Here is a 24,149-nt window from a genome sequence, read left to right on the forward strand (position 1 = left end):
ATGTGTGGTTGAGAAAAGTCTCAACAGAGTTGGGATGTTCTCCTTTTGAGAAGCTGTTTAATAGAAAACCTTCTGTTGCCTGTTTTAAGGTTTTCGGGTCTCATGTGAGAACAGAAGATCCAAGTGGGGTAAAGAATGCCAGAGGCATCTTTGTAGGTTATGAAAAAGGTCTCTACAGAGTAATTTTGTCTGAATCTGGTCAGGTGATTCTCACGAAATTTCTAGAGAGTGCTCCTGAACAGGAGAGAGTGATTGTTCACGCTTTTTCCACAGAGGATTATGATGATGATGATGATGATGAGTTTGATCTTATTGAGTTCAGTGGTACTGATGATGATGACACTGATAGCTCAGACAGCTCAGTTGTCACAGTCATTGAGAGGAAATCTCAAATGATGACTAGACCCTCAGAAAAGGAGGATAAACCACTGATAAAGCTTAGTACTGGTTCTCCAGAGTGTTCAGAGGCTGAACCAGAAAGCAGAGAAGAGCAGCAGCTCTTACGTAGGTCTGAGAGAGCAACGAAGGGTGTACCACCCAAGAGGTATTCAAAGGAGTTTGCTAACCTAGCATATGTTGCTGTTGTAAACGATCAAGGACAGATTGAAGCTGTGTCTGAGTCAGAGACAAAGGCACAACAGAGAGTTGTTAACCAAGGAAATGTGAAGTCACACAACCAGAGAGGTACATTGGTAAAACCAGTGGCGGGTAGTTCCAAGGGTGGAACTGAAACAACAGGGGAATGTTATAAGTATAACAACTGTTTGTTTTCTTCTCTGGATGACGCTTTGCTCGCAGCACGCATTGATACTTTAGGGGGAGTATGTTACCATAAAGCACCAATGCTGCAGCAAGCAAAGGCTCCAGCAGCTCAGTCAGCTGCTTATGGCTGGAAAGCCAGACAGGATGTTTGTGACTGTTGCCATGGAAACAAAGGGGCAGTCCATTCTGTACTGAGCACCGGATGTTAGCTCAGTGTGTGTGTCATATGACCTGTACTGGAAGTACATGGGTGGAGTTTCTTCTTGCTGTTGTCGAGTGCAGACATGTTTCTCTGTACTGATATGAGAGACAGAAATAAAAGATGTAAATAGTTTTCTGTCTGCTTCTTTCCCCTCCTTGGGGGACACCAAAGGGGAGAGAGGATGAACGGTGTGTTCCTCTCACACATCTGAGATGAATCGCCGGGACCTCGCCTGCTTATCAGCAGAGTGGAGACGCGGGGAGGTCGACAGGAATATCTGCCGGTGCCTACGCTGTGGCACATTCCTCTGACCCAGGCAGAATTCCAACAGTTAGGTTGGCCTCAACCAGAGCCAGTGCTTTTTCGGCTGTGGCTCCAATCTGGTGAAACGCTCTGTCACAAGAGACTAGGGCCCTGTGGGACTTGATATCTTTCCGCAGGGCCTGCAAGACAGAGCTGTTCCACCAGGCCTTTGGCCAAGGCACAGCCTGACCCCCTCCTTTGGTAATTCTTCACAGAACTCTAGCCCAATGGTTGCCATCAATTTGATTTGAACTAATTTTATAATGAAATGATTTTAGAATGCTGTATTATTTTACTGTTGTTAGCCGCTCTGAGCCCGGCTTCAGCTGGGGAGGGCAGGATATAAATAATAATAAAAAATTATTATTATTATTATTATTATTATTATTATTATTATTATTACCAATTAAGGAATCGGGGGGGGGGGAGGATGTTGGTTTACTGTTTTTAACTCCCCCTTTCTCCAGCTTGGCAATCTAAGTACTGACCTTTCTGCTCTCACAGGGTGGCAATAGGGAAACCAGTAGGCTCACCAGTCTACCATGTTCAGTGAGGTAAATGAATCATAGGATTGCAGAGTTGGAAGGGACCCCGAGCGTCATCTAGTCCATCGCCCTGTAATGCAGGAATCTCAGCTCAAGCATCAGCAACGGACAACCAGGCGACCTCTGCTTGAAATACCTACAAGGGAGGAGAGTCCACCACCTTCCAAAAGAGACCGTTCCAACCGTCCAACAGCTCTCAATGTCAGAAAGTTCTTCCTGACGTTTCAGTTGCAATTTTCAAAGCCATCTTCAAATATCTCAAGGTTCTGTCCCCATGGAAGGATGGAACTGGCTTGTTTTCTCCTGCTCTGGAGGGTAGAACCAAACCAATGGCTTCTTAGTTGCAAGAAAGGAGATTCCGATGAAACATCATTGCAGGGGGTTGGGGTCCCTCCCAACTCCACAGTTCTATAATGTTATGTTATCAAAGTTCAACTGTGTTCAGGGAGTTCAGTTTGCTTTGTACATAAGTTTCAGCCTTCTCTGGGAGAAAAAATCAGGCTTCCAAAGTATAGCTGTTATGTAGACTAGCTTGCTAGAGGGGTCACCCACCGTACAGTGTCCACACCTCAAGTGTCTTGAGTGTCTAAAGTAATATCTAGGTTTCCTCAAAAAGCGATTTTAGTTCAGATATTCGGTTTTCAAAAACCACTGAAACACTTCAAACATTTGCTTTAAACTAGGTAAATTTGATTATATGAAACTGTAGAATAGGAAGTCGTCTAGTCAGTCTCCTGCTGATGCAGAATATTCACTGCTAAAGCATCCCTGATGGGTTTTTGTGTGTGTGTGCCTATATATGGTAATTTTGTTGTTGTTTTTAAAAAATCCTATTTTATTGTCCTTCAGATTCATCCTTAACAACCTGCACAAGAATGCCACAAAAGTAGAAGCAGTCTCTCCCTGTATGTTTCTTCATACCTCCTTGCCTCGGAATGGGCTGGAGGAATTTTTTGATGACCCGAAAAACTGGGGAAAGACAGAAGTCAAATCTGGTAAGATACTCAGAATCTGTTTGTTTTGACTCCCTTTCTGGCCTCCCACTTTGTGGATATGTAAGCTAGGTGGGATTGTAAAAGTTCAGTAGCAGCACATTCTGTGCTGGCGTATATCTTCATGTGTTCTTATTCAGAATATGTCACCTGAAGATATCATTATGTCCAATAATATGTTAGCATTATTTATATTTAATTCTGTTCATTTAAAAATATTTGATTATACATGACAGTAATGTTGAGGAATCTTTTGTATCACCTTTTCTAACTTTCATTTTTTGGTGAAGCTTTCATGGGTGCAAAGCAGATTTCAGTCTGGTTGGGTCCTTAGAACAGTTCCCCATATAAATTTGAGCAGTCATTGTCCCCCTGCCAAAACACTGATGTACTTTGTGGATTCCACAGGGGATTCCTGGACTGTAGAACAGCTCCGAGGCAAGAGCAGTGAGGATTTGCACAAACTTTGGTGAGTATATTTCAGTGTATCTAATGGCTTGTGTTTCTTTAAAGTTACTGTACTCATTTCATCCTTGTGCACAATATTTCAAGAACTGCTTGGTCATGATTTCAGAATCCAGGAATATCCTCCTCAGTCCAGTTAAAATCAACACTGGGGAAAATCTCAGTGTTAACCCATTAATATTATTTGACTCAGATTGCTTCCAAAATTCATAAGCTTGCTGACATTCCCACCACATGTGTAATATAGTTGTGCATTTACATCCAGACACTTCAACACTGAACTTTTGTTTCCATAAACATTCTGTTCAACCTGGCAGGAGTTAAATATTGGTGCAATAAAAGCTTGTACTGTATTTCCCTTATTGATAAACTTAGTGCAGATTTTTTACTGTATGCTAAATCTTAAATCATCTCAATTCTGGCATAGTAAATCCCACTTCTTTATCTCACCTTATCCTGAAGACAGACTCCTTTTTACTTAGGTCAATCAATAATTTGTAGGTTTTTGCCAAGAGGCCTTTTGATTTATTAGTTGCCATTGTGATTTCTCATGTTGTCATCTTCCTTACCATATACTCGACAAAAGATTCCTTAATTGAAAATTTTGAAAGCATGGAGTACCTAGCCTCCTGTTTTTTAAGCTATCTCATTCCATGTTAGCAAACTTGGAAAGCAAACTTTCATCTGTTAAATCCCTAAATTTGTGTATACCCTTCCCCCAATTTACAAACTCTGATGGCTGATTTCTCGTTAAAAACATTGAGTGACTTCAAGATGATTGCTAAGGAGGGAAACTTATGGGCCTGATTTCATCCTATAATTATTCCAAGTTTTCACCATTTGTCTTAGAAGTAAAGTTCATTTTAACCTGTCTTTTTCCTCTGCTAGTTGTGACACCCACTGTCCCTGTATCATTATAATTTAGCCAAGAAGCTGTAGACAGAGGTGGCTGGACAAAATTTCACACATTTCAGAAAGCTCTATTGAATTGCATGTGGACAGCCATAAGGTGCATTTTGAGTGCTTTTGCTTCCACTTTAGTTTAAACGTAATTTCTCATATGACCCAGAACAAACAAACTCTGGTTACCGTTAACTATAGTTATTTTCAAACATGCCCATTTCAAATCACAGTTTAAGCAAACCACAGTTACGATTAACTACAGTTCTGGGTCCAGCCAACATGGTAAGCAATAGTTAATCAAAGGCAGAAGCAAAAATGTTCAAACTTCACCTCCAGCTACATGGGAGGTGGAAGAATTTCAGCCCCAGCTTCTCATTGCTTATTGACATAACACTAAACTATGGTTAGCATGCCCTGTGTGTAGGGCAAACGAGTCCCAGTTAGCAATCTGTTAGTACTTACCAATATGTTCTTTGACTTAGGTACGTCCTGCTTAAAGAGCGAAACATGCTTTTAACGTTGGAGCAAGAAGCAAAACGGCAGAGGCTGCCAATGCCAAGCCCAGAGCGATTAGATAAGGTAACATGATGACAAGGTCACTGCTAGTGTTCAAAACTCCTGTTGTCCTAGGTGCATATTGCGACAGGGAATTTCATTAGCGCAAGCAGTTTCTGAGATCTGGGTGCAGTACTGTGGCTAAGATTTCAGATTAAAACTATGAAGTGGAAGGAAAGAAGGGCCCTTTTCTGCCTCCCCACTTCCAGCTACTCTCTGAAGACTGGAGAAGAGACCCTCTTAAGAATATTAGGGGGGTGGGCAGGGGAAGGACTAGACCATGGGAAAAATGAGCATCATATTTTAGCTGCAGTTCATTCAATTTCAGCTTTGTATACGTGTTATATAAAAAAGTGTTCCTAGACATTCTGTTGCTGCACCCAAAACCTAGGTTTAAGGTGCCATTTAGCTCCCAGCTTTCATATCTCAGTTTCTAACCTGGACATGGGCAACCCTATGTTCTTTGTAAAGGAAGCAGCATTTGCAGTTCTTCCAAAGACTGTTTACAACTTTTACCTACATTTATGTAGGAGTCAAATAAGATGAAGCAAGTCTTTAAACTTTCCCTAATTCTATTAGGCTCCTTAAACACTTGATTTGCCCTCACCCTCCTTGTATTTTGTCACCAACCCTGGCTGCGTGAGCCCTGGCAGCGAAGGAGTGGGTGCAGGATTCTGAAGCAGTTTCCAGTTGAATTTTTTTTCTGGTGCAAGTACACATGGTAAAATGAAATACGGTGGTACCTCGGGTTACATACACTTCAGGTTAGACTCTGCTAACCCAGAAATAGTACCTCGGGTTAAGACCTTTGCCTCAGGATGGGAACAGAAATCGTGCTCTGGCGGCGCGGAAGCAGCAGGAGGCCCCATTAGCTAAAGTGGTGCTTCAGGTTAAGAACAGTTTCAGGTTAAGAACAGACCTGCGGAACAAATTAAGTTCTTAACCCAAGGTACCACTGTAAGTCTGTAAGTAAGGGATACGAGTCACAGAGAGCCTGGTTGTAGTTTCTGGTGAAGAGGTTCCACCCAACAGCAGTGCTGCCAACGACAGTGTAGTTATGGATCAGGTTTTTAAAGCGCAATCCATTGGCAAGTTCTTGGCGCAGACTCCAAGGAAAGGGATTTCTATATATTTCATAGTTCTCATTCCAATGGGCCTTTCACAAACACATTTCCCAGCAAAGTGTGGTTTAGTTTGTAGAGACAAGAAAAGCCCATGCACATTCTACAACAGAATGCCTTCCATGTTTTGGACTACAACTCCCATCAGCCGTGACAGCTGCGCTGACTGGGGTTGATGGGAGATGTAGGCCAAAACATCAGGAGAGCACCAACTTGGGAAAAGCTAGTGCCTGGAGTTCCCCTGGGCTCAGGCTCTTTCACGTGGATTGGTGGCTTTGGAGCTGAAACTCTTTTTGTGGTCTTCAGGTGAAAGATTCCATGGACAGAATGGATCTTGTCATCCAGGAAAGGGAAGACGCTTTGCGGCTCTTACAGACCGGCCAGGAGAAAGAGAGACCAGGCGAATGGAGACATGACTTCTTGGGCCGCGTATTTTGGTACAAGAAAGAATTATTGGTGTTTATCGAGCAGCATTTGTGTGGTGGGGAAAGCAAATACCAACCGTGGCTCCGTGTAGAGCAGACACTTTGTACAACATTCCACCTTCAATCATTGGCTTCTCCATCTTTTGAGCTAGCAGAGTTGGGAAAGACTTCTACCCGAGACCTCAGGGAACCACTACCAGTCCGAATAGACAGTGCCGCTGGGACATGCAAGGAAGCGCTAAACAATGTGGAATGCTCCTTTTCAGTGTCAGTCACCCAACATTTTTTTTCTAATCCCTCTGCCAGCAGATTTTTAAATACTTTTTCCTAACATCCAATTAGCATTCAGTGGCCGGTGAGCATGCTTAATCCTCACTGGGTTTTGGGTTGGGGAGGGGAGGCTTGTTTCCTTCCCTTTAGTTTTCCTTTCCCCCCTAAAGTTTTTTTTTTTTTGTACTTCTATAAGCCTGGTACTGGGAGCAGCTCAAGACATTTTGCTGCCTGAGACCAAGGACAAGAGAGATGGTGCCCCACACCCCATGAGCAGATGCCAACTGGATTACCAGTTGAATCTTGCCTCCACACTGGGGCAGCATCCTTCATCACACTTGAGGGCAGCAGGCTAGCTTTTAAGGGCAGACTTCATAGGATACCCAGTAATTGCCCAACTCTGCCTAATGGTAGGGCCAGCCCTGCTCATGCTGCTGCCTTGTGTGTAGTTACTGCCTCTTTGACCATGTAAGAATCCACACCTACTTTAGAAATAAGAGGGTTTGAGGACTGGGTTGCATGGACCAATGACATGGTGCAGTGCAAGGCAGTTTCATATATTCAAGCAAAACGTATTGTGGAAAGAACTCCCCGTTTAAGTTAAGAGCAAACAAAAAAAAAAGTCTCTTCTACCATTTGACGTTCTTAGCTTTCTGGCACATTTTCTCTGTAAGCTATTCAGAGCGGGAGGGAACTTTGAGTGTATGGGGTGGAGTCTTCCATTATGTGCTTTGCAAGCAGGTGAGGGATGCCTTTCACGTACAGCCAGTTCAGTTTCTAAAGGGCAGTGGAGGCTTGGGAAGGCTGGTTATCACTTTGCCTTTCCTTAGTGAAAGTGGTGGTAAGGAGGGGGAGTGCTGCTACTGCCCTAAAATTATTAACCTACCATCCTGCATTTATCCTCTGAAACCACCAAATAATTTGCTAAGATAAGAACTGGTCAGGGCAGATCAGCTACTGATGGTGAACTAGGGACTGATGCTTGTGTGTGTGCTTTGATATGTTTTAGCTAAAAATAGGCTCTAAAATGTTGTGTAATGTATCCTGAGATTTTGGGGTGGGAAGAGGCAGCTAGACATAATTATGAGCTTTTCAAAAGAATCTCATCTCACACATTCCCCTCGTCTGTCATTGGCAGGTACACTTTTAGGGAATGGCCAATCCCTTGGTACCTAAATGCAAAGCATAACAGAAAGCGGTTCTACTATTTGCCAAATGTCATTCGCTTTAACAGGTAAGACCAGCAGCCTTTAAAACCAGACCCTTTTATATGTCCTCTTACCATTTGTCCTGCTTTGCTGATTGTCTGGGAGAGCTACGAGATCGCCTTGCGCTACATGTGCCTGCTCGACCACTTCAATCGGCAGAATTGGCACCACTGCAGGTGTCACACAGGTGTCTGCGTTTGTAAGAACATGTTTAGTGTGGCAGCGGCTATACTTTGGAACTGTTGAGCTCAGGCAGACGCCTTCACTGTACAGTGGTGCCTCCCAAGACGAAATTAATTTGTTCCGCAAGTTTTTTCTTCTTGCGAGTTTTTCGTCTTGCGAAGCACGGTTTCCCATAGGAATGCATTGAAAATCCTATGGAAACCGCCTTCAGAACAGGTCCGGGGACAGTCTGGGGGGGGGGAGAGACAAGGGCTTTTCTTCCCACCGCCAGCGTTCAGAAGCTCCGGGGACAGGAGTGCTTTGCTGCCGACCACCAGCATTTTAAAAGCCCCCGCTGTCCCGGGGCGATTTTAAAATGCTGGCGGGCGGCAGCGAAGCCTCCGCTGTCCCGGGGCAATTTTAAAATGCTGGCGGGCAGCAGCGAAGGCTTCGCTGCCGCCCGCCAGCATTTTAAGATCGCCCGGGACAGCGGAGAAGTCTCCGCTGCCCTGGGGGCTTTTAAAATGCTGGGGGTCGGCAGCGAAGGCTTCGCTGCCGCCCGCCAGCATTTTAAGATCACCCGGGACAGCAAAGACTTTTGCCCCCCGCCGGCCTTCAGAAGAGGTCCAGGACCTCTTCTGAAGGCCGGCGGTGGGCGAAAGTCTTTGCTCCCGACCGCCAGCATTTTAAAAGAGGTCCCCGGAGATTTCCCTATGGGCTTTCTTCTTGCGAAGCAAGCCCATAGGGAAATTCGTCTTGCGGAACGACTCAAAAACGGAAAACTCTTTTGTCTTGCGAGGCACCACTGTACTCTCTTGGGCACCCACTAAAAACATTGTTGTATACACATTGTTGTATATAATTGTAAATAAAACAAACAATTTATACGCTAACTTGCACTGGTTGGTTTTCTCCTGCAGACTCAGACTTGAACAATATTTGCGCAATGAATCAAGGAAGAGGAATATGCAGAAGCAGAGAGAGAAGCGTTTACAGAAACAATTCCCTCATCTTGGTGCTCAGTCTCAAAGTTAACGTGAAGTTGGCAATGTTTGATGGAATTGTGGCACAAACATTCCTCCTTCTGAACTGCTTGTAAATGGACAAAGAGTAAGGCAAAACATACCATGCGATGTAAAACAAGTTCATTTCCGCCCCTACCAAAATAAAGTTGTTTCATCTTTCTTGTAAAATATTTGTTCTTTCATAGACTTGTTTGTCAACAACCATTTAATTAACTGTTTTCTATGTCATGGCACATACCATATTTTTCGCCCTATAGGACGCACTTTTTCCCCTCCAAAAATGAAGGGGAAATGTGTGTGTGTCCTATGGGGCGAACGCAGGCTTTCACTGAAGCCTGGAGAGCGAGAGGAGTTCCCGCCGGGCTCCTAAGGCTTGCGGACAGCAGCCCTCAGCCCGAAACCTGGGGAGCGCAGCGAGGTGCACCCCGGGCTTCGGGCAGCTCTCCGCAAGCCTTAGGAGCCCGGCACGACTTTCCGCACTACAGCGCCGCGCTTCCCGGGCTTCGGATAGCAGCAAGCTCCAGGAGCGATGGCGAGGTTCCGCAACCTCGCCTTCGCTCCCGGACCCCCAGCCCCGAGGCTAAAAACGAAGCCAGGATCCATCCCGCTCGCTGTCATGGCTTCTTTGCTCTTTGGGGCTCGGGGGAAAATAATTTTATTTTCTTTATTTCCCACCCTACCCCACCCCACCCCAAAAAAAGTGCGCCCTATGGGCCGGTGCGCCCTATAGGGCGAATAATACGGTAGTTTGTAGTTGCAGTCACAAAGAAACAGGTGTGCTCTAATTAAAATCCAGATTGGCTTTTGTGAAAACCAGTTTCTGGTCCTCATGTTGAGTTTACCTAGCAGTTCTACTTAAAAGACAGGAAGGTTTCGGGGGTCATGTAGAGCTCTCTGGCCCATGAGATGATCAAAAGTTGCAGAAATATGCACAATTTATGCAGCTGGGCTGGATTTGGTTCAGGTCTGTTAATATTAACCCCAGTTTTTGATGCAAGTAGCATGGGCACCAGGGAAGCAAAAAGTTAAATGATTCCTGTATTCAAGGACCATCCCTCCAAACTCACACAAATAGAACACTATTACTGCAGATCTAGCAAACAGTAGTATTAAAGGCAGGGATTAGTTCAACCAAGAACTGAATACCATCCATTCTCCCCTCATTTAATGAGTTGTGTGAATGTAAAATAGAATTTCTCTGAAACAAACACAAAGGGACTCTAAGACAAACTAGAGGAATTTATTAAGGCCAACGTAACAAGGAAGACTAGTCTGAATGTAGACACATTTCTCAGAAAGGCAGGAGATTACATCCACAGTTTATAGCTTCGTTTCCAGTGGGGGGACGGGAATTTTGCAGAAAATATATATCTATACAAAAATTATAAAAAGAGTTTGTATAAGAGTTATTGCATTTACAAAGGATGTGGGCATCCATCTGCTGTGACAGAATGATGTTGGCCTTTTAAAATACCTATGGTTTGTTAAAAATGGGAGATTGCAGAATGCACAAAAAAGTATACATTTCCTACAAAAGAGACACAAAACTTTTGATTCCTGAGTATGCTAAAGCTATCCAATATTTGAAGCGCTGGGGAAGGCAGCTGTCTTTTTTTATAATAAAAAAACCAGGGTTTTATGGGCATTTTCTTTCTACACATTGCTTCCCCCCTTCTTCGTATTCTTGCTTGGAGATCCACATCTGCTGGAAGGTCCCCTGCAAGAGACAAAACCAAAGATGGTAGCCTTTTCTTCGAAAGGATAGTGCAGCGTATGAAACAGAAACCATAATGACAGGAAGCTGAAAAGAGCTATTGTTCTCATGTTGGACTTGTGGAATTCCTAGGTGTCCAACTGGCCAGCTGGAGTCCCACAATATCCACAGGGAACCACATTGGTTGTCACTGCTCTAAAAATGACAAGCAAGGAGAAACAAGGAAGTTCAGGTCTGATCTTGTTTCTCAAGAAGGCGTTTTGAAATAGTAATCATGCCTATAGTAGTTTCCAGTGGGAAAATTGCTTTACTGTTCCTATACACACACACTTGGTCCATCAGATTTCTCCCCATTAGCAAACTTTCCCCACTGGTGTGAAGTCTCACCCAAATCTTGGGTAACATTTCTGAGCAGCACTGCTTGCCCACCAATCAAGCCTTATCGATCTACTAACCAAAGAAGCCAAAATGGATCCACCAATCCAGGAACTAAACCTTCGCTCTACTGTTGTATTGTTCGCTATCAACTTCAGTCGCATGCTCTGAAATCAAAAGAGAATAAAGTATTTATTGTTATTTTAAATTCTATATGCCTAGAAGCATTATCTTTCTCTTTGAACTGGTTGCAGTTCACCAGTCTCATGTTTGGCAGGAGCACTGTTCCAATAGCCAAATACCTGCACACATTTAAGAAGTACAAGGAAAATGTTCGCTGTTTGGTAACCACTCACCGGAGGTGTTTTCTGAGACAGTTCTCTATTTAGTCTGTCTGTAAAGCTCTGTAGTAGGGTGTTCCCTCCTGCTACAATTACACTCCCATAGAGACCCTGGAGAACAAAGGCAGAACTCATTATAATGGTATTTTTTCCTCTGTTGCCCTTCATAACAGATATATATATTGAAAGAAACAAGTCACAACTTCACTCTGCTGATAAAACAGTGTAAGAAAAAATAACTAGCATGCTTGAGACCTGTGAGTGGTTCCAGTGTAGAAGACACAAGAAATGAATTTTCCCACTAGGTAAATTCTTCAAAGCTACATAGGAAGTCTAGATAATTCCATACTAAAACCCCCCGTTTGGCAGATGGGAATATCTAATTCACCAGCCTGAGAAATGAATCTAGCATGGACAACGTTAATATCTATTCGTGGACTTTCTACATTTGCTCATTCTTCTGGGCAAGCTGCTGACAGAGGTGGTGAAGATGACTGGGGGACAAAGCAACAATACAGAATGCAGGTATGCAGGGAAATCAAGCTGTGTTGGACCATGAAGATGGCAACCCCAGCCCAGTTTAGTTTCTGCCATTTCATGGAAAACAGCACTACAGGGAATCCTAGCTTCACATTTTACACTGTGGTCTTAGGCGCTCTTACTCAAAAGTATATCTTATCTGTTGCAATGGGAGTGAGTTGCAATATACAGGGCTGCAATCCTCAAGAGAACAGGATCAACCTGACCACCTGAGACATAGGAGGGCCACCTCCTTGCCCACGAACCTACGCACAGGTTTAGATCATCAGAAGTCCTGCTCCATATCCTACCAGCTGGCAGAGTTATGGCCTGGGGCAGGGCCTTTCAGTAGTGGCACCCACAGGGCAGAGTAGTCTGCCCATTAGTCATTGCCTTTAGATGTCAGGTCAGAATGCCTGGGTGGTAACTAACCATCTGCCTGGGTTTGCTGCTTCTCTTTTTGAATGTTGTCGATTGGGATTTTGTTCATTTTCAGGTCCATTTAAATGTAGTAACTGATTGCTGGCTACCTTCAGGGGTTGCATGGATGGAAAGGTAGGGTAAATCATTTCAAAACTACTAGAAACACGGACTTTGGCTCAGTGGTTAGGGCATATGTCTTGCACACAGCAAAACCTGGGTCCAAGCCCTGGTACCTTCTCTTTAAAAGGTTCCGGTTATCTTTATGGTCAGATGATAAACAAGCTCGGGCCACCTGGACAAATAGCCTGACATGGTATAAGGCAGATTTCTACGTTCCTAATGTATTATCAACACACACCAGCTAACATTTATGCAGTATTTTAGAGGACATGCAAAGCACTTCAACATTATCTTACATCAAGTCAGTGCGACCACCACTGCCTTGCAGATGGGAAGGGCTGAGACTGAAAGAGCCGTAGCTCCCCTAAGGTGACAAAGCAAGTTTGTTGCCAAGGCAAGACATTACACCAGCTCTCCCTTGAAGAATGCAAGCAGGCTTTTAACAGCATTGTGTGGAGCAGATCACTATTCAGGGCACTTTGAATTTTAGCTAAGGAAAGGGAATCACTCCCTGGTCTATTTTCTATTAAACCACCATGCCTAACTAATACCTACTGGCCTGATGTCGATATCACACATCCCGACACTTGTAGTTACCACATGGCTCACGCCAAGCATTGTGTTGCCAGATAAACCCTGGAGAGGGAAGAAAGAAAATGGCAAGTTAATGCTGCTATTATAGTAGACTCAAATTCATAACAGTGTGATAGAATATGCCCTGTATGATTTTTTTCCAGCCCCATAGACAGGAGGTACATTGGTTGAGGAGGGGGCTGTAGCTCTTGGGAATCCTCGCCTGGCCATATCTTCTCAGTGTGTGAGAGTTTGCCCATTTAATTAAAAAAAAATAGCACGAAGCCCATGAAATGTCTTGCACAAGCAGTGGGGAGAACTGTTGCAAAATCAGAAAATGCTGTTGGGGAGGCCCAAATACTGTTAGTGTGTACCTTACTGCCCATTCACCGAAATTGTTATAATAAAAATAAAATCTTTCTTCCCAACGTATTATCCAGTTTAGAACTGCTACTAAACTTGTTCCAAAATAAGGCAAGAGTGGATCTTTCCTTTCAACAGGTAAGTCCCAGTCTGAAACAATGGATTTCATCAGAGGGCAAGTCATAATGGTCTTGCGTGTGGGTACTTCTGGGAAAGAGAAAGTCTTCATCAGAGCAGTACAATGTATGACCCATCAAACCAACCCAGCCAACCATATACTGTATTTGCAATCCCAGGCAGAAAGCAAAACAACAGAGGTTTATCAACCTCCCAATGGGCTGCAATACATGGCTGGTGAGCTGTGCTAGCTTGCTGGCCTGCTGGCCAACCAGTTCTACAAAACTGAGGATATGGGGGGAAATATACCACTCGTAGGAGAGGATGCTTCTTACTGGAATTCATGGTCTGTCAATCATATAATGCAAGGATGGGGAACTGGATCCAGCTGGCAGACCATTTCCTTTCTGCCCCCATCCCACTTCCCTCAACCACCTGTTGATGACCTGGCACTATTATGGAATCAGGTGACAAGCTGAAAATGGCATCAACACAATTTCAAAGTGATGGCAGCCACGCTTTCACCTGCAGTCACCTGCAATTTCAGAGGCAAGGCAGATGGACGTGAGTTGGAGGAAATGGCCTCATGGGTCAAATTAGGACCCCTGCCAGATCTAATGTGGCCCAGAGACCAGAAGTCCCCCACCCCCGGATGTAATGCTATGAGAAATGTAATGCAAGACACATTCTGGTTCATCTGAAGCTCCAAATATCCTGCTATTTCTTATCTTCCTCATATCATTTAAAACAGTTTAAAAGATTTCAGGACATTTAACTTTATGGACTCCTAGATACTTCCATAACGTAGCTAGATGCTTGCACACAAAATGCAATCTCATATACTGTCCTACTTAGTTTTACCTTTACATTGGAAGGGTCAAACAAGCCTTCAGGAATTTTTAACCGCTCAGCACCAAAGTCACAGTTGTAACCATTGGGGAATTCGTAATGTACCGTCGGCATCTGTGCAGCCACCCTGGAGGGCAGAAACAACTCATTTTTAGAAGGCATTCCACCGTTGTCAGGTTTTTCTTTCCCAGTTCTCATGCACCACACAGCAAATTGCACTTCTTACCAAATTCTTCTTGCAACAATCCCAGGAAACAGGGAACTGATACAGGCCACCCAGAGATCTTTGTGGCATGGAAGGGATTAGAGCAATGTACCCCTCCCATATCCAAACAATTCCCTTCCCCTCTCCCAAGATTTCCATGTTGCCCTTGTTTTTCTTTTTCTTCCTTGCTCTACAAGTTCTTTTCACAGTCTCATCCCTTCACCACTAAGAGACTCTGCCCAACAGTTTCACTAGCTATTAAAACTGGAACACTGGGAAGGAGGGGTTGGCCTGGCTGGCTAGCTTGAACCCCTTACACCTACAGTGGTGCCCCGCAAGACGAATGCCTCACAAGACGAAAAACTCGCTAGACAAAAGGGTTTTCCGTTTTTGCGTTGCTTCGCTAGACGAATTTCCCTATGGGCTTGCTTCGCAAGACGAAAATGTCTTGCGCTTTTTTCTTAAAGCTGCTTGAAGAGGTGCAGTTGCGACGGACCGTGCTTCGCAAGACAAAAAACGTCACAAGATGAAAAGACTTGCGGAACGAATTATTTTCGTCTTGCGAGGCACCACTGTATTTAGCAACAAAACGTCCGAAATCTAAACCACTGGTATATCACAAGTGGACTCTTTATTTACTGCGCTTGCAATTGTTTAAGATAAAATCTATTTTGGAAAGAGAAGAAATGAATACTGAACCACTGACATATTACAAGTGAACTCTTCTTTTATGGTGCTTGTAATTGTTTAAGATAAAAACTTATTTGGGAAATAAACCACTTTTGCCATTTTTATGGATGTTTATTGTTGGGTTTCCCACAAGCATCCGGTGGGCCACTATGAGAACACGGTGCTTGACTAGACCATTAGCCTGATCCGACAGGTTATTCTTACATTATGTTTGTTTATGACATTTATATACCACCTTTTCTTCCAAGGATCTCAAGGTGGTGTACAGGGTTCTCCTCCCCATGTCATCTGCACAACAACCCTTTGCAGTAGGTTCGGCTGAGGCAGCAACCAGCTCAAGGTCACCCAGAGTGTTTCATGGCTGAGTGAGGATTCAGACCCGGGTCTCTCAGGTTCTAGTCCACCATTCTAAGGGGACACTGGCAGAGCTGTCAATGCAAACAATGTCCCCCCCATCCTTGATGCCAAGTTTGAACAGCTCTGCATGAGGTTGAATCATAGAATCATAGAGTTGGAAGAGACCACAAGGGCCATCGAGTCCAACCCCCTGCCAAGCAGGAAAAAAAGTGCTTCTGTCTTTTTAAGAAACTGCTTGCTTGCTGGTTGTCTTTAAGCAACTTTTATCTGCCCTAAATTGTTGTTATTCTCAGCTACGGTTAGTGAAAACAAGTCAGCTTCATAAACCATGGGTGGCACTCAACTAGGTTTCACTCACAAGTAGACCTACTGAAATTCATGAACCTGACTTAGCCATGACTATTAATTTCAATGTGTCTACTCTGAGAAAAACTTAATTGAGTATCACCCTATGGTTTGAAGTTGGTTTGTTTTCATAGCCAGAGTTAAGATTAACCACAGTTTGTCCAGTGTTGACAACATGTCAAGTTGCAGCTAATCAAAGACAGAACCAAAAGCTTCCAATTTCTTCCTTACACCCTGCTGGGGTGGCTTGTAAGAAAAAGTGCAATCCCAGCGTGAGGAGAGGCTCATTCTTGTAACGCTAAACAATAATTTAGGATGATGTTCACAGGCTCAGGTTGGAAATCACCCAGTTACTTAAGTTAGCCATTGTAAAGTGGAAAATAATTTTAAAAGAACATACTGCTCATCATAAGTTGAATCAGACACTTGGAGGACAGAAGCCTGGAAGTCCTGAATCACACACTGTGGAGGAGAAAGTATTGAAAAGAAACAAGTATGAGGTTTCATGTTCCAAACACCAGAAAATCAAAGAAAGGAGGAACTGTGGACCATACAAGAGAATCCTAGGCAGACAAAAACATTGACATATATCTGTAATATCTCAGCGACTCAGAGTATGGAGAGTGGAGAGTCCCCAGAAGAATCTGTGAAACAGCAGACCTGGTTCAGAGTTACAGAAGGACAAATCTTAGCAGAGAAATGTCTGCATTAGCTACAAATAAAATGTCATAGAGGTTTCTCTTCCTGCCCCAACAACACTACTTCCATCTTCAAAATTAAGGCTATTCTTAGCAGAACCTGTAAGGTATACTAAAGCAGACCTAAGAAATGAAGGCTACCTGCCCCTGGGATAAACCTTCTCAGTAATCAAGCTGCGATATCCTGCAATTCTCAAGTTTCCACGTTGCTATACGTGGGAACTCCAGGATGACAGACATTTTTAATTTAGAACAATAATGACCTAAAACAAGAGATTCCATCACACCATCATACATAGGCTTTATTATATTACTGCTTTCATCTTTTCTCTCCCAGTGACCTGCATACTACTTACAGTTCCAGTTGCCTAACCTCAAAAAAACATATTGTTGGGTTGGAAAAGGTACAGAAAAGGACAACCCAAATGATCAAGAGGGTGCAGCAACTCCTCAAAGAGGAAAGGTTACAACATTTCGGACTTTTTAGTTTAGAGAAAAGATGAGTGTCAACACAGTAGAAGTTTATAAAATGATGGCATGGGGAAGTAGCTAGAGATAAGTTTTTTCTCCCTCTCTTGTAACACTAAAACCTGGGAGCATCCAATGAAGCTGAATTTTGGAAGATAAAATTCAGAACAGATAAAAGAAAGTACTTCTTCATGCAGTGCATTATTAGACTACGGAACTCACTCCCACCGGAGGCAGTGAAGATCACCAACATGGATTGCTTTAAAAGTAGACAAGTTCATGGAGGATAAAGCAATCAATGGCTACTAGTCATGATGGCTATGCTCTGCCTACATGGTATGCTTCTGAAAACCTATTGCTGGAAACCGCCAGAGGAGAGAGTGCTCTTGTGCATGGGTTTCCCACAGGCATCTGGTCAGCCACTGCAAGAACAGGCTCTCAAGTTTTTCTGCCATTCCCCATAATTTTTTAAGCACTGTTCCCGATTATGCAAACCTAACACATTCACAAGTGCTAGTTATATCTGAGTGTATTTAGGGCAGGGTAGGGACCCTATGCTCCCCTACCCACCCAGCCCCAAGATGTTGTTTGACAACTCCCATCATCGCCAGCCACTGGCCAGCTGGCTGCAGCTGATGAAAGGTAGAAGTCTTGAGAAGACCTGGAGGGCCACAGATCCCTCATCCCAAGTTACCTCTAGCAGAGGAATCCTATCTAGCGCAAGGCATACTTCCCAAATTATTTTCTTTATAGACCTGGAAGAACATACTCACATTGCACATGTAATTGTGCCACGTTCTTGTGACTTGCGGCAATTTCTCTTTTCTCTTCCAGTTTGCTGGAGAACCCTCACGAACTGCTTCCTGCAATAGCAAATCAGGGTCAGTTCAAAGTGTCCACATTCCAATACGTTATTTAACAAAGGCCAAGAATACAGGGCCTGTATTCCAACTTCTTTGTTGTCTTTCCTCAAATCCACAGGATGAGCCTTGGTTTCATGAGTTTTTTCAACCAGTCAAGAAGGGAGCTGTCCCTCCAATTCTCACCTTCCTGTTTTGGCAAGCACTAATCAGCCCTGTCCTTAGGTGCTACCTGATATTTATTTCCAACACCCTTTGGCCCTCCTGATTAGAGAAATTTCCCTTCTCCTGTCTATCTTTCCTTCCTTCCCTCTCTGTTACTCTAGGGAAATAAAAGGGGGTACAATTTGTTGTGAAAGGTGTTTAAGTACAGTGTCTGGTTGAACCTTTGTTCTGTTGATTCTCTCTAAGTTGTCTCATCTTGAGTATCTAGAGAACCCTTGTTGATTTCATTTCCGATGGGACCCACAAGACTTTCTTCAATTTTACCATACAAGTTTCTAAATCGGATTCAGGCTTTTGGCTTCCTACCGATTACGCAAGGGATATTATTCCGTGTGCCAGATTGTTTGGTTTTATGCTACGGGCCTTGATCTGAGAGAGACAAGGGGGAACTGTCTGGAGCTCACTCAGCTGGCAGTGCCTCTCCTTGCAATTTTTGGTGATAGTTGTAAAGGAGCCCTACCAAAAGTCAGACCGATTGTCCACCTAATAATAAGTGGTGGACATATTATACCCAGCTCTCCAGGAAGTCATTCCAGCCCTAAAATCTAAGGGGTAGCTCACACACACTTGAGCATTCCTCACTGAACATTTCTCAGCCAAATGATCTGAAGGCCCTGTATAAATGAGAGATGAACACACCTGCAAACTGTGTATTGTTGGGGCCCTACAAGGCAGAAGTTCAAGAGGTGCTCCCAAGTTCAAAACACTTGAGAAATACTTCCTGGACTGGAGGAGAGGCTCACAAAAGCAGCCAACATACACACAAAGCAAACAACCCCTTTCATTCCTTCCAGTATAATCTATTACCTTTGATGCGATCATATATGGAGGAATTATCTCCACGTTCATTTCCTGAAACAGTTCTCTGCACTGCATCGTAATGAAATCTCCAGCCAGAGGTGATTTCACAATGCCTGCAAATGCAGAACACAAGTGGGACACCTAGAAAAGCTTTCAATCTTCCAATATCACATTTTGCATGCAGGAAGTCACCCCCCATCCCAAATAAACCGAGCTATTTCCTTAGTAGCAGGCCAACTGGCTTCTGCATTCTCAGGGACCTCTGTTCTCCAGTCCAGTGGCAGACTGGAAGAGCATTCTGCTACACAAACCGCCCCCTTCCCCTTCAAGAGTGACCAGGCTGCAGAATAAAGATGGTAAGCGACTTCACAGAGCAGATGCACTCAGACTCAGGCAAGGGGTGACATGCAAAATGGAAACGAAAGATGTTACATTAAAGCGTAGGTATCTCAGTTTTGTAAAGTTTGAAGACATTGGTCTTATGACAATAACAGGGGGGAAGGTTTGGTGTTATTGTTGTTGTTATTGTTGTTGTTTTAAAAAAAAGTGGACTGAGGCCGCTAGTCTAGCACTTTCTATAGCAGAGGCTCTTAATTGCCCCTGAATAAGCACACAAACAAAACATGAAAAAGATGACCCTTTTCTGGCCTTGTTCTTTAGCGTCTGGTACTCAAGAGTATACCAATTCTGAATATGAAGGTTGAATTTTGGCTTATATTGATACCTTAAAAATAAGCTCATGAAGGATAGATCTATCTAAACCGGTAACCCATCACTACATCTTTATGGGGGAAATTCCTCAAGTGATTTAATCCTGTGTTGGGCAAAGGAATCCTCTCGTCTGTTTGTCCTGAACCTCACTTATTAACGGGGCAGCCAAGATTTCTACCAACTCCTCTGGAAGAATGCTTACCTTGCTGAAGCACGTATCCATCATGCACTGGGATGGCAGTGGTGTGGGTTGCTCCGCTATCCAGGATCAAGCCTGTGGATCTGCCATTAGCAAAGCTAGTTGGAAGGATTAAGGAAGACAATGGGATTTGGGCACAACATAAACACAAATGGCACTGCAGTTCATTTTGCTCTTGGACCTGATAGGGCACATCCTTTCTTGTCAAAATTACATGCAGCTTTTGGGGAAGGCAGCTAAGAAAAATATATACCTACACTATGGTTGCAATTCTATCCATACTTGCTGGGGTGTAAGCTCTACCAAACTCAGTGGGGGGACCTGCTTCTAAATAAATATGCATAGGATTTAGCTGCATTATTGCTTGAAACTCAAACACCAATCTCCAGTTCCTGAAAGGATTATATCCTTACTGTAATTCTTACACCATCTGAATGGGCAATTTATTCCTCCTGTTGGGTTTTATTCATTCATACATACATACATACATACATGGATACCATAGTTTACACCCTACCATACCATACCCTGCCATTCAAGAAGGCTTTCTCCAGGCAGAAAAAAGCTTTAAAAGCATGCTTATTATAGGAACCTTTTCACTGAGAAGCAGGGTAAAAACAATTTCAATAAGCAATACTAGGCAGCTTAGTATATACAAAGTTAATTCAGATCTTAGGGTCTTTTATTTCTGTCTGGAGAATGAATTTGGCAAGGCTGAAATCCAATGGGGTTGCTCAGCTGATTGTATGTCTTTCAACAGCAGAACAGAGAGGGGTCTTTTAATATCCACCCTCCTCCCAATATACTCCAGAGGATTGAAGTAATCACTGGAAATTGTTTCACTTCCAGCTGACAGAAGGCTTAATATCAGCCGAGAGATAACTTTGGTTACAACTCAATAAATATAACCAACCCATCTTTGAGACTAGCACAGTGACAACACCTTGGTTTAAATGTTAAAAACAGTGCCATATTTTTCCATCTATAAGACACCCCCATGTATAAGACGCCCCCAAATTTTGGACATTACGTTTTAGGGGGGGGGCCTAGTCTTATACACAGAAAAATATGTTATGTTTGTTTTTTTCTATAAAAGTGCAAAAAGCTCTGTAATGATGTCCACTTATTCATTAACATGTTTGGGATACGCTGTGAGAACTGCAGTTTTGCACAAGAAGAAAGCAGGTATATTGTAATGTTCAAACATCAGCTCCGTCAATTTCTCACGCTTGGCTCTGGTGTTCCACTACAAGAGTGCAAAGATAAAAAACAAAATTCACCTATAACTTGAGCAGAAATATGTCACACTCAGAACAGGTTGTTTAAATGTTCACAGTGCAATAATATGTCAGGCAGGAAAGTGAGTTACTTCCCTATTTACAAATCAGTGGGCAGGTTCATGCAGAAGCATCACTTGAGCCTAATGCAGACAAAATATCAGCTTCCTGCAAACTATGGCTTGAAATTGGAACCTGATGCTATCTCTGCATTTTCTCTCAAGTGACTTCCTTCCCAGAGTAGACCACGTCTCATATTATATGTGCATCAATACAGCATCTGAGCCATAAATCACAAGCTAAAACTTTAGTTTACAGTGGCTTTTCAAACCATAGTTAAAAGGGAAGAAACAAGCTAAAAGTAGGAAGGCAACAGGAAGACATCACTTGAGACAGGAAGGGCTTGTCTACACCGAGTTTACTTTGTGCTCGCAGCTGTCTGTGTCCGCATTTAATTTGAATAATCCACATGACATAAGCCTTAAATAACCCCTGTCTTGATGTTTCCCCCCTGCACATTTAGGTTTACAGGGATAATCCAAAAAGTTGTGAGAAATCAGGCTCCAAACCTCTCCACTCGGGGATGCAGACTACTTGCTTTGGTGTTTGGGGTGGGTAGATAGATCATCCCTTTCTGCTACTCCCCTTTCCATGCCCACAACTTCCTCAGTGCTGACATTTCTTCTCTGGCATTTCTAGCATGTCCATACAGGCAATCTAGTCACAGATATTACAGTTCATCTTGATAGGTTCTTTTTCCAAATCCTGGTTTTTTAGTTATCTGCTCTTCCCCCTTCCACCCCCAAGTTTGCAAGCTTCACAACAGTCAAACTGCCTTCTATGCTTCAAAATTTGATGGGCTATTTCAAGGAAAGAAACTGGGCTTTTACTCACTGGTGCTTCAGACATTAGAACGGGATGCAAAGCAGCTTCAGATTTAATGTGCATCTTGTAGGTGTGATCCAAAATGGCTTGGAAGCTGTCCCAGTCCTCAACTGTAACAACATAAAAATAAATTAAATCTGCTGCTTTTGCTGGAGGTGCTGCTCTATCTTAGGCATGTATGCAACGTGAAGCACATTATCAGTGCGAGGCTGAGCATGTGGACAGTATAGGAGTCAGGAAGGAGGATGAGGGATCCTAGTCACACTTCCATCCTTGCACCAGTGAAATCCTGTATCTAAAGAATCAAAGTACACAGCATTCAAGCCAATCTCACAGCCCTAAGCGATTAAAGGATTCTAACTACCGTATTTTTCGCCCTATAGGACGCACTTTTCCCCCTCCAAAAATGAAGGGGAAATGTGTGTGCGTCCTATGGGGCGAATGCAGGCTTTCGCTGAAGCCTAGAGAGCGAGAGGGGTCGGTGTGCCTTGCTCTCCAGGCTTCAGGAAGCTATCCGCAAGTCTTGCAAGCCCGAAGGGATGTCCCGCGGGCTCGCAAGGGTTGTGGGCAGCAGCCTGCAGCCCCTCAAGCTCGGGGGATAAGGGGGTGGCGGAGCGCGCCACCCCGCTATTCCCCGACCTGATCTGGAGGCTGGCGGGGGGGAGAAGCAAGCTTGCTTCTCCCCCCCCCCCGCCAGCCCCACAAGCTCGGGGGATAGGGGGGTGGCAGAGCGCCGCCACCCGCTATTCCCCGACCTGATCTGGAGGCTGGCAGGGGGAGAAGCAAGCCTGCTTCTCCCCCCGCCAGCCCCACAAGCTCGGGGGATAGCGGGCCAAGCTGTCCCTGAAGGCAGAAGAGGGAGACAGAGTGCTCCGTCTCCCTCTTCTAGCTTGGGGATGGCTGCGCAAACCTGGGGGGGAAATAAAAATTTTCCCCTTGATTTCCCCCCAAAAAAACTAGGTGCGTACTATGGGCCGGTGCGTCCTATGGGGCGAAAAATACGGTATACTTCACTGTAAGCACTGGTGCAGGAATAACCCTATGAAGGCAACTGTACAATCAGATTATTTAAAAATGTACAAGACAATCTCCTTGCTAATTGACAACAGTTCACTTTCAAAGTAATACTGGTCCTCTGCAGACACAAGACTTAGTGATGGTTTGTATTCCTTACAGGGAACCATGGCTTGGTTTAGTGTTATGTGCAAACCAGACAGTTGGCTGGATGTGAAACTAATATGAAGAGGGTTTGCAAACAATGTTTGCATTATACATGATTAAGCAATACATCCGTATTTTTTAAAAAAATGCCATGGATCAAGGAAGGATCTCCAACTCTCCAGATGTTCTACCTTCAGTGTCCCATTGGTGCCTTTTTGAACATGGTTATTTGGAGAATGTCCTAATCAAGCACACTTGGCGACTGTCTTTCCAAATAAGTAGCATATTTGAAGAAAAGGGAGCATAGATAAACCTTGACAGGATAGGGGCATGTTTTTCAAAACACACTGCCATTTAAGCAAACTAAACAGGAAAACCTATTTCAAAACAGGTCAACATAAATTAAAGGGAATATCCACAGCTTTTAAGTAGATCTAGAAAACTTTAAACACTTGGCCCCAAAACCACCAGAATAAACTTCTTTTCAACTCCAGATCAAACATTCTCACAAAGCAGGACAATGCCATTTTGTGAGTAAAAAGGTTAATGCTTTGTGATGTGTCTGAAATCAATACTCAAGATTTAAGAAAAAAGGAAAGGAAAATGCAAAGCACCATACTCATTCCATTTTTCAAAGGTAAAATGGCTTCCATGTTCTCCCTTGGAACTCGCAATGCATTAGTGTCTATGTAGTAAGTTGGGCCTCCTTGTTTGCTTTTGTCACCATCAATTTCCATCATGGAGCTCCCATCATCCCGGTCCAGTACCACGCCAATGGCAGTGGGAAAATCAACCTACAATGGGAGATTTGGAAACAAAAGGCACAAAGTTACATAAAGATTGTCTGTTTGCATCAAGCCTAACTAATGGGGAAGAGAGAGTTATCACTACTGCCTCAAATTCCTACAGCATGTTAGGCATGTCATGCCTCTATT

The 24,149-nt window shown here is 43.7% G+C and overlaps 2 protein-coding genes and 1 long non-coding RNA gene across 6 annotated transcripts in view; 2 read left to right on the forward strand and 1 right to left on the reverse strand.

Moving 5' to 3' along the window:
* The window catches only part of LOC309533422, an 83,785-nt gene extending 70,522 nt beyond the window's left edge, over positions 1-13,263 (forward strand). Inside the window, exon 2 of the long non-coding RNA XR_014220235.1 lies at positions 13,183-13,263. This is a non-coding gene — a long non-coding RNA (uncharacterized lncRNA). The remainder of the gene's footprint in view (positions 1-13,182) is intronic.
* Positions 1-24,149, forward strand: part of MRPL47 (mitochondrial ribosomal protein L47) — a 65,925-nt gene that overhangs the window by 15,686 nt on the left and 26,090 nt on the right. The window contains exons 2-7 of one of the 2 annotated variants that reach the window (XR_014220108.1): positions 2,662-2,807; positions 3,213-3,273; positions 4,655-4,751; positions 6,155-6,285; positions 7,682-7,777; positions 8,834-9,056. Coding sequence is in view for 1 of the 2 variants with exons in the window: in XM_082224651.1 (XP_082080777.1) it covers positions 2,662-2,807; positions 3,213-3,273; positions 4,655-4,751; positions 6,155-6,285; positions 7,682-7,777; positions 8,834-8,948 (646 nt within the window). In the remaining variant the exon portion in view is untranslated. Of the gene's footprint in view, positions 1-2,661; positions 2,808-3,212; positions 3,274-4,654; positions 4,752-6,154; positions 6,286-7,681; positions 7,778-8,833; positions 9,107-24,149 lie in introns of those variants that run through there. The other variant, XM_082224651.1, reaches the window with a different exon arrangement.
* The window catches only part of ACTL6A (actin like 6A), a 32,176-nt gene that overhangs the window by 4,499 nt on the left and 3,528 nt on the right, over positions 1-24,149 (reverse strand). For 2 of the 3 annotated variants that reach the window (XM_082224463.1, XM_082224465.1), the window contains exons 3-14: positions 23,834-24,008; positions 22,063-22,163; positions 21,040-21,137; positions 19,895-19,989; positions 18,988-19,094; positions 17,869-17,958; positions 16,330-16,391; positions 14,345-14,459; positions 12,986-13,066; positions 11,384-11,479; positions 11,108-11,194; positions 10,158-10,655 (exon numbers count right to left, since the gene is read on the reverse strand). In XM_082224463.1, the coding sequence (XP_082080589.1) occupies positions 10,575-10,655; positions 11,108-11,194; positions 11,384-11,479; positions 12,986-13,066; positions 14,345-14,459; positions 16,330-16,391; positions 17,869-17,958; positions 18,988-19,094; positions 19,895-19,989; positions 21,040-21,137; positions 22,063-22,163; positions 23,834-24,008 (1,188 nt within the window). In that variant the 3' untranslated portion in view covers positions 10,158-10,574. Of the gene's footprint in view, positions 1-10,157; positions 10,656-11,107; positions 11,195-11,383; positions 11,480-12,985; positions 13,067-14,344; positions 14,460-16,329; positions 16,392-17,868; positions 17,959-18,987; positions 19,095-19,894; positions 19,990-21,039; positions 21,138-22,062; positions 22,164-23,833; positions 24,009-24,149 lie in introns of those variants that run through there. The other variant, XM_082224464.1, reaches the window with a different exon arrangement.

Source organism: Podarcis vaucheri (assembly GCF_965113315.1).
Source record: "Podarcis vaucheri genome assembly, chromosome: 5".
NCBI classification, from domain to species: domain Eukaryota; kingdom Metazoa; phylum Chordata; class Lepidosauria; order Squamata; family Lacertidae; genus Podarcis; species Podarcis vaucheri.